The sequence below is a fragment of the Callionymus lyra genome, chromosome 18 (assembly GCF_982586985.1).
Source record: "Callionymus lyra chromosome 18, fCalLyr1.hap1.1, whole genome shotgun sequence".
Classification (NCBI taxonomy): Eukaryota; Metazoa; Chordata; class Actinopteri; order Syngnathiformes; family Callionymidae; genus Callionymus; species Callionymus lyra.
Window position 1 is genome coordinate 7,131,943 of NC_141835.1, and position 9,616 is coordinate 7,141,558.

At 39.0% G+C, this 9,616-nt stretch overlaps 2 protein-coding genes across 2 annotated transcripts; both read right to left on the reverse strand.

The window, feature by feature from the left end:
- Positions 1-1,393: 1,393 nt before the first annotated feature.
- On the reverse strand, positions 1,394-5,411 carry lgals3b (lectin, galactoside binding soluble 3b). The gene is made up of 6 exons (XM_087780331.1): positions 5,280-5,411; positions 4,654-4,674; positions 3,751-4,113; positions 3,587-3,672; positions 2,982-3,150; positions 1,394-1,634 (listed from the first exon to the last, which is right to left on the reverse strand). Exons 2-6 carry the CDS (start codon positions 4,657-4,659, stop codon positions 1,485-1,487), a joined length of 774 nt encoding a protein of 257 aa, XP_087636457.1. The 5' UTR covers positions 4,660-4,674; positions 5,280-5,411; the 3' UTR covers positions 1,394-1,484.
- Positions 5,412-5,687: 276 nt separating this feature from the next.
- Positions 5,688-9,616, reverse strand: ttc9 (tetratricopeptide repeat domain 9). The gene is made up of 3 exons (XM_087779707.1): positions 9,104-9,616; positions 8,083-8,265; positions 5,688-6,615 (listed from the first exon to the last, which is right to left on the reverse strand). Exons 1-3 carry the CDS (start codon positions 9,537-9,539, stop codon positions 6,518-6,520), a joined length of 717 nt encoding a protein of 238 aa, XP_087635833.1. The 5' UTR covers positions 9,540-9,616; the 3' UTR covers positions 5,688-6,517.

The window sequence follows — 9,616 nt, forward strand, 5'->3', positions numbered from 1 at the left end:
TATATTTCTTAAATATTTTCCTAATACTAAATACTCCCTAAAATAAACCTAAGACGTTTCTATTTGTTCAGGCTTTTCCTTGATTTTCTGGAACTCCTGTTATGTTATCAGTTTTATCTTGATCTTTAAAATATATACTTTATTGAATATTGTTTTTATTGTTTAAGCGCTTTGTGTCCCTTGTCTGGAAAAGCGCTATATAAATAAAAATTACTTACTTACTTACTTACTAATATCCAGAATTCTGACCCGCTCTAGTAGAAGAACTCACATTTCTCCGATCCTTAAAACTCTTCACTGGCTTCCAGTTTCTTTCAGGATCAACTTTAAAATTCTGGTTCTTACTTTCAGATCTATTCATGGTCAGACTCCTCCTTACATCACTGATCTGATCCAGCCTTACACCCCAGCTCGGGCTCTGAGGTCTGTGGATCAGAATCTACTGATGGTTCCTGAACACGGTTCAGGACCAGAGGAGAGAAATCCTTCCAGACTGTTGCTCCTAAGCTTTGGAACGAACTTCATCTCCCCTTGTGTTTGATGATCTACTGACTCCTTCAAGAAACATCTTAAGACGTTTTTATTTGTTCAGGCTTTTCCTTGATTTTCTGGAACTCCTGTTGTGTAATCAGTCTTATCTTGACCTTTAAAGTATATACTTTATTGAATATTGTTTTGATTGTTTAAGTGCTTTGTGACCCTGGTCTGGAAAAGCGCTATACAAATAACAATAACTTACTTACTTACTAATATCCATATTATTAACTATTAATGAATGATATTATGAGATGTAATATTGAGGGAAAAAATTCCAGATTATTCTTTACGTAACCATCACCTGGTTACATAAATAGTGACGACTAAATTCAGGTCATTGCTCAATTGAGAAGTCACCTGTAAGAGCGTGGGCTGAGGGAGGACTTTTGGCGTGTGGGATTTAATGTCGCCCGGAGGATCTTCGGAGAGTATTTACTGCCCAGCATTAAACATTCATTAGAGTGAAGAAGCACATAGGTGTCCTGTATCAGACAGTGAATGACAGGTAACAGCGGGCAGGGCTCAGTCTCAACGTCAGAAGCCTTTTGGGTTCTTTCAACCAGGTCTAACATGAGAGCCATTTTTATCAAAAGACAGCTGAGGTCAAAGGTCAACCACTGACACAATCATAAGAGAACTCATCAGTTTCGGATCACCTGATTATTCTGATTCCTTCCTCTCTACCTTCTACAACTCTTGTTTATGCCTCTCCACCTCCATCCCATCATCCATTTTCTTCTTCTACTTCATCTTCCTTTCTCCCTCTCGATGACCTCCCCCGGTTTACCCCCTTTTTTTATGCTACTGGGACAAGAGCTTCACAGATGTCAGAGGGCAAAGGTCAGAAATCCAAACATTCGGATTAATTGCTTTATTTATGAGTCAAACAGAAGAAAAAATAATTGACATCCTTCATGACCTCTGGGTGACCTCTGGGTGGCTCCTCCCTAAACAATCTCCACATATTTCAGGGTGAGGTCAGAGTGGATGGTGAGCTTGTTGACGGAGTTCAGGTTGGTGATGCGGTGGTTGTAGTCCACTACCCTTTGTCCATCAACGGTCACTTCATACTTTGAGGACTGACAAAAGATCTCCATCTGAAACAAGATCACATGACGTCAGTGCCGCCATCTTGACTCGACTGAAATACACACGAGTCTAAATAACTATGTAATTTACATACTTTTTAAATTTTTTAGTAAAGTAATTTTAAATTTTAATCCCCAAACTTTTTTACTTTATTTTCTGGGGATTTACTTTTCTTTTTTATACCTACCTTTATTGCTCTCCTATTTATTTGATTAATCTTTTTTGCGACAATGCCTGCTGATCTAAATAGTTCATTAAATAATTATAATATAAACACTTAATTATCATATTCACTACATAAAACATTTTCTACATATTACATTGAGAAAATAATATATATAATTTGTAAGGTATTTGAAGGAATAAATAATCAAATATTTCCTCTTGTGAAAAATAATATCAAAAAGGTAATATAATGTAATATAATGGGGTTTTTTTCAAGTCAAATACTTGAAAAAAAATTAATTATATTAATGTTCATACTAGTCTTTTTCTTTCTTGGTTTGGTCTGGTTTGACAGCCCCTTATAATTAAATTAAATTTGATTTAAAGTTTCATACGAGTGAATAACAGTGTGACGATGGTTAAGAAAAACTTCCTTTAAGAAGGCAGAAACCTTCACAAAACCAGTCACAATATTGACGGCTTCCTGCTGTGACCAGCTGGGGGTTGGAGAAAAACGATAAAGTGAGAGAAGAGAGGAAGGTAAGGAGTAGGCTGTCCGTAACACACAGTCCCAGTATGAAACCTGGCCCTCCAGGAAATCTAACCGCCTAACTCTGAATTACGTCAACATCCCTCTACAACAGACCTGGGCAAAGTGCGGCCCGCGGGCCACATGTGGCCCTTTGACTGTATTTATGCGGCCCTCGTAATGTCGAAGTATGATCATGTATAAATGGTTCTAATGCATTAACAAATGTATTTTGTATTTATTATTCATTTACATTTACACATAACACTTATTTACTTTTTCCCTCATTTTTGTGTGTTTTTTTTGAGTATATATTAATCCCTCAAATATTTTTTTAAGTTAGTTGAAGAAATAAACAAAAAAAAAAATCATATATACAAGACTAAAATTGCAGCTTATTTATCTTAATAAATGTCACGGCCTAATGACGTATGTCCTTTTTTTTTTAGGGATTTTTTCATCTTTCTTTTTGCTTGACGGCCCCTAACAACATTCACAGAATTTAATGTGGCCCTTGAAGAATTATAATTGCCCAGCCCTGCTCTACAATGTGTCGACAAAACCTCCCCCGGGACGCACCCTGCCTATACCCCCTACTTCCTATAGATATTATATTGCCGTTGTGTTGCACATGATCCGTGGACCTGGTAGAGCTTCAGACCTTGAACTCTTGTCCTCTCCTGAACGGGAACTGGGCCAGTTGGCGCTCCTCCTTCCCCCACTTGTTCCCGATGCGGGTGTTTCTCACGATCACCTGCTTTCCGTTTTCGTTGAAGCGAGGGTTGAAGTGGAACGCCAGGTCGCCGCCCGCTCCCAGATCCACTATGAACCTGGACACAGCACTGCTAGTTAGCATCGCCATCAATCCATCCGTGTGTAGCTTCGCCAATGACTAGGTCGAACTAAAAGTGTGTACACGTATGATGTAGAGACCTGTACATGTTGCGTTGATCGTATCAAACATCGGGATTCTGTCACTCCACCTACCTACAAGTTCATTATGCTAGCCAGACATCTCTTATCACTTGGGAAACATCTGCATACACAACAGGAAAGACCGAATGATGGTGGTCTTGAGGTTCTTTAAGGGAATATCTCTTGTCTACATCTAATTATAAGAGTTAGAAGTGAAGTATTCTGAAATAAAACTGCTTCTGTCTTTCCCAGTCATTTGCTTCACCGTAGCTTGTTTTAGCCAGTTTTTTGCCATAGGTGCTAAGAGAGTTAATGCTAATGCTAATGCTAACCAAGATGTCGTTCACTTACTTGTCGGCATTTCTGTTGACAACTCCATTGATCTTGATCCGCTTGTTATGAACTCCTCCATTGACCTCCAGCTTATAGGGGACACTCTGTAGACGACAACATAGTCAACACTAGCTGGAGTCCTGTGACTTGTAGCGTGAGCGCACACAACAGCCCGTCCTCACCGGGTTTTGAAGGGCCACAACTCCAGGCTTTTGGTTTGGTGAGGGGCCGGGCCAAACAGGACCGGGTGTTGGTACTTGGTTTGGTGAGGGGCCGGGCCAAACAGGACCGGGTGTTGGTACTTGGTTTGGTGAGGGGCCGGGCCAAACAGGACCGGGTGTTGGTACTTGGTTTGGTGAGGGGCCGGGCCAAACAGGACCGGGTGTTGGTACTTGGTTTGGTGAGGGGCCGGGCCAAACTGGGTTATTACCTCCGGATGTAGGATTGCTTCCAGGCCAGAAACCTCCACTGCCTCCACCAACATCTGCACCAGGCCACATACCAGAGTTGGTCTGCTGCCCCGATTCACCCAGAGCATCTGAAAGCTGCAGGACACCAGATCAGAGTCATCATTAACATTCCTCCCTACATTTTCTTTTATTTTTTTTTATTAGACATTCACACATACTGATGGGAGTAGGCTGCACACCTGCGCCAAGTCTACCATCAGGAGCAATCAGGGTAAAGTGTCTTGCTCAGGGACACAACGACACAAGCTTGTCTGGAGCTGGGATTGAACCTGCAACCTTTTTGGACTGCAGGCAACCACTCTACCATCTGAGCTATGTCGCCCCTACATGAAACCCACGTCAAACATCAAGACTTTTTGTCACATGGGATCCCTTAAAAACCCAGCATTTGGGTTCACCAGAACTGGTGTCTACAGCTCTGGATCGTGTGCAGACAGAGGGCGTGGCCCTGGAATGTTCTCAGTGAAGGTGTTTTGTCATGAAGAAAGTATTTTTGTTGATTTTCCATAATCTCCTAAAAAAGACACAGACACGCTTATGGAGGTCTGAACATGCAATGCCAGCAACCATTTTGACATCAGCGACCATCTTTGTTGAGTGTGTAGAAGAACTCACATTCATGTTTCTTGTCCTCACCTGTAAAAAAAGAAGAAATGAATCACTTGTTTTTGTCTCTTTGTGTGTGCGCACATGTGTTTTAAAGTGTGGATGTAAACAAACGACAGGGAGTTGACTCCACATTTAGGTCATCCGTCATCAGATTAAACAACATTAGGAAGTCAGCTGATCGACCAAGGAAGTAAGAGAGGCGGTCATGTGACGTGTCGTCGATCACTGAGAGAAAGTCGTCGAATTTCGTAGTCAATAACCCAGGAAAAGGAAAAAAAATCATAAATAATCAGATGTTAATAAGTAAACAGGAAGTCAAAAGAAAGTTGTTTTTCTTACTTATGCGGTTGAAGTTTTGTTATGACAATTGAGTGAACTGTGTGTGTTTGTTTTGCGTGTGTGTGTGTGTGTATGTGTAGATGATCATAATAACGCCGTAATAATAGTAATAAATGTTATTTGATGTCCCTTTAAATGAATTCATCTCAAAGAGCAAACCGTAAAGAAAGAAATGTACCAATTGAAAAAACAGAATTTGATTAAACAATTAAAAAAGCTGTTTTATCACAAGATATAAAAGTTAAGAACTACAAGCTTTATTAATCAAATTATTAAAGAATTCAATAACTCACCGTGCCCCTGCCTCTCTGACACTTTAGTCTCCGTGTGAGCTCGGGTGTGTTGGGAGTGTTTCCCAGTCAGGAGCCCAACACCGCCTCCCCACCACCACACCCCATCTTTGTGCTACTTTCTAAAAGGGTGGGAAATCTTCCAGGAAACACCTGAGTGAAGGTGTGGTTGTTTACTTTGTGTTGCCGAGTTAATAATGCAGCCTGAATGCAATTTAAGACACATTAGTCCAACGTGTTTCATGCTTTTCTGGTTCAGAAATATGACACTTGGTGACTCACCATCACGGCTGTGTGCCGCCCGGGTGTGGTTGGTATCGAACTTTATTTACACCTTCACCTTGGTTTCTTAACAACAACTTTCAGCAGGATGACGAAGATGATTCACCAAAAAAACACAGGGCTTCGGAGCTATTTTGGTACTTGTTTATTCACAGGTGTGCTTCATCAGTGGTGGTCGGTAACAGCTTCACAACAACAAACACTATCAAAAACTTTTACTGTGACAGTTCTGTGGTGAGGAGCTTTTATTCTGAAAGTAACGTCGGTGCTTCACAAATCTATTTACACGGTTGACAAACTAATGGAGCAATAAAAACAACCTATTTATATGTTTAACAAACTAGCAAAAGCAACAAAACTTTCTCATGTGTTTTAATTTGTTTCCAAGAAATGAAATGATGAATAATTTAATTATCAATACATTGAGACACATAGATAGTTTTTTTTTTTTTTTAGTTTTGGTGATTGTTTTAAAAAAAGGAACAAACTATTTTGGTTTCACTATATAAAAAAAAAAAAACATTTTAATTTCTTAAATCGAAATCAATCAAAAACAAGGAAAACGTTTTTTGTAATTTAAAAAAAAGACATATTTAAAAAGTAATTAAAAAATAATTAACAAAAATATTTTTTTAAAAAGACAACTTCAAATAAAAACCAAAAATATTTCTAACAAAAAAATGATATAGTAACTTTTATATTTTGTTAGCTCATAAGGACGTTTGTTTATCTTTTTTGTGGCGATGACATCATCACATGACATCTGCTGTAATGACATCATCACATATCGCCAGCTGCGATCGCAGTGAGCTTCTGAGGTCAAGGGTCAAAGCTGTGTTCGACGCTGAGCGGCGTGTGTTTTGTGCTGTTGAAAAGCATCCGGTCTGTGCGTCTGCGGGTTCCGAACACCGTGGATCAGCCGATGGTTCCGTCAGAACCCGTTGGACCGGGTCGAGCCTTCAGACGGCGAGAGCCTGAGGGCTCTCCTTCTTCTCCCGCTGAGCGCTGCGACGGATCTTCATCTCCGTCAGCTGGATGTATCGAACCACGTTGGTGTCTGGAACACATGGACCAGAAGTTTTACTTCCATTACTGGATCTCTTAGAACTTAGATCTTACCTTTGATAGATATTTTCTTGTATGCTATTTTTTATTTATTAATTTAAACTCAACATATTATACATGTTTTTATTTTTTTTCCTTCTTTTTTATTTATGCTACTTTGTCCTTATTTCTTTTTCCTTTAAATATTTTTTAAGTACATTCAAGAAATGTTTTATAATAAGGTAAGGTAAGGTAAGGTAAGGTAGAACTTTTTTGATCCCTCAGGAGGTCTTCTTTTGGGAAATTGTTTTTTTTCAATAGCCACAGAAAATACAGCAATTTTTCATAAAAAATAGATCAAAATAAAATAAGAACAAGAATAAGAATAAGAATAAGAATAAGAATAAGAATAAGAATAAGAATAATAAGAATAAGAATAAGAATAAGAATAAGAAGAATAAGAATAAGAATAAGAATAAGAATAAGAATAAGAATAAGAATATTAAATGTTTTTATCAATAGCCACAGCAAATACAGCAATTTTTCATAAAAAATAAATCAAAATAAAATAATAAGAATAAGAATAAGAATAAGAATATTAAATGTTTTTATCAATAGCCACAGCAAATACAGCAATTTTTCATAAAAAATAAATCAAAATAAAATAATAAGAATAAGAATAAGAATAAGAATAAGAATAAGAATAAGAATAAGAATAAGAATAAGAATATTAAATGTCTTTATCAATAGCCACAGCAAATACAGAAATTTTTCATAACAAATAAATCAAAATAAAATAAGAACAAGAATAAGAATAAGAATAAGAATAAGAATAAGAATAAGAATAAGAATAAGAATAAGAATAAGAATAAGAATAAGAATAAGAATAAGAATATTAAATGTTTTTATCAGTAGCCACAGCAAATACAGCAATTTTTCATAAAAAAAATAAATCAAAATAAAATAAGTAAAAGAATAATAAGAATAAGAATATTAAATGTTTTTATTCATTAGCTGTGTTTCTATTGGGGTTGACCTTGATGGCCCCCAACAGTCATAGTATATAATGTGGCCCCTGAGGACATGTAATAGCCCTAATGCTAAAGGATTAACAAAACTTTATTACTATAAAAAGATACCTTATAGAATATATATGAATTTCTCGAACTCCTGTGTTGTTCTCAGTATTATCTTGATCTTTAAAGTATATACTTTTTTTTGAGTATTGTTTTGATTGTTTAAGCGCTTTGTGACCCTGGTCTGGAAAAGCGCTATATAAATAAATATTACTTACTTACTTACTTACTTATACAAATACAAAATTCCTCAAATGTCACCCAAAATAAAACAACAACTCTGTTATCCATTAGTCATCCTGGCAACTAACGCCACCACTTTCTGTTCAGGTCGTGCATTTCATAAAAGTGTGGTCCGTCCCGAGTGATTCATAGGTCAGCTGGCGACGACCTTTGGTACTGACCCGAGGGCTCCTGCTTGTGCGACTCCGTCAGGTAGTGGAGAGCCTTCTGGTAGTCTCCCAAATGATAGTAAGCCACACCTGAGCGGTACAGAGCCTTGAAGTTCTTGCCCTCCTTGTGCAGAACCTTCAGACAGTACTCCTTGACCCGCTCGTAGTTCACCAGCTCCATCTGGAGGAGGCATGCTGGGAGGCAAGGAAATATTCTAGGGTTTAAAACTGAAACATTTTAGAGACAAAATACACTCCAATCTGGTACAATTGACTATATCTAAAGATGTTTTTATTTGTTCAGGCTTTTCCTTGATTTTCTGGAACTCCTGTTGTGTGTCTGAAAAAAGCACTATACAAATAAAAATTACTTACTTACTTACTTACTTACTTATATTTTTCTGGTAAATCAGCGTGAGTATGTTGATATCCCACATGTCTTTTCAGTAATATTTGCAAAAAAACAACATATTATGCAAGTCTGTCGTAGACAACACACTCCCAATAACCTCTGTATATGTTTGGATAAAAATACATTTTACAAATATACAAGTATTTTATCATTAGAAACCAAAGCGAGATTGATTTTAAAAAAAATGGTCTAAGCTATTAAAAAAATCACATTTAGTTTGACTATATTGTCGTTGTATTGTCGCAATACATGTTGTCTGTGTCTAAGTCACAGTATAAAATGTAAATTCTACAAATAAATTAAATCATTTTCACATTATTTTACAGTGACAGTTCTTTATTTTACAAAGAAAAACGTCAAATAAACAGGGTTTCTTTGTTTTTTCCCCGTTTTAGATTTGTATGATGTCATGATTTTGCAGCATTTCACTGTCAATTATTACTGAGCAGGTTGGGTCGTTACTAGTACTAGTCTGGCAGTATAGTACTAGTCTGTGTCTGATCAAGCGTGTGTGTGTTTTTGTGTTTTATATTGATTCATTATTTTGATTTCAACCTGTCTGTCTATCTCCCTATCTCTGTGTGTGTGTGTGCGCGCGTGTCTGTGCGCGTGCGCGTTCACCTGCCAGACTGTTGTAACACTCCAGCTCCGCGGTCTCCATCGCTCCCTTCTGCTCGTCGGTCAACGTGCTGGACTTGCTGAGGGTGGGCAGCAGCAGGAGCGAGGCCGCGGACTTGGGTCCGGAATCCGGGTCGCCCAGGACCCTGCAGAGGCCCTTTATCTCCAGCAGGGCTCGGTGGTACTTGCCGATCGCCTCGCGGTACTTCTTGTCCTTGTAGCACTGGGTCCCCTGGCACTTGAAGTCCAGCGCGCGTCTCACGACGTCCGCGGGCTCGTTGTGCGACGGCTGCTTGACCATGGCGGTCCCGTGGAGCCGCTGCTGGACCTGCTGGTTCTGACGCGCATCCTTGCTCCGGTTCCCCGGCGCGCCGCCGCTCCTGCCTCCCTCCGAACCCCGGGCGTCGTGTGCGCCTGGTTTCACGCTCGCCTTCGACATGTCGTCCCCCGCTGTACCGGTACCGGACCGAGATTCACCAGCAGGTTCGGATCAGCCTCCTCGCATCCTGCGCTCCA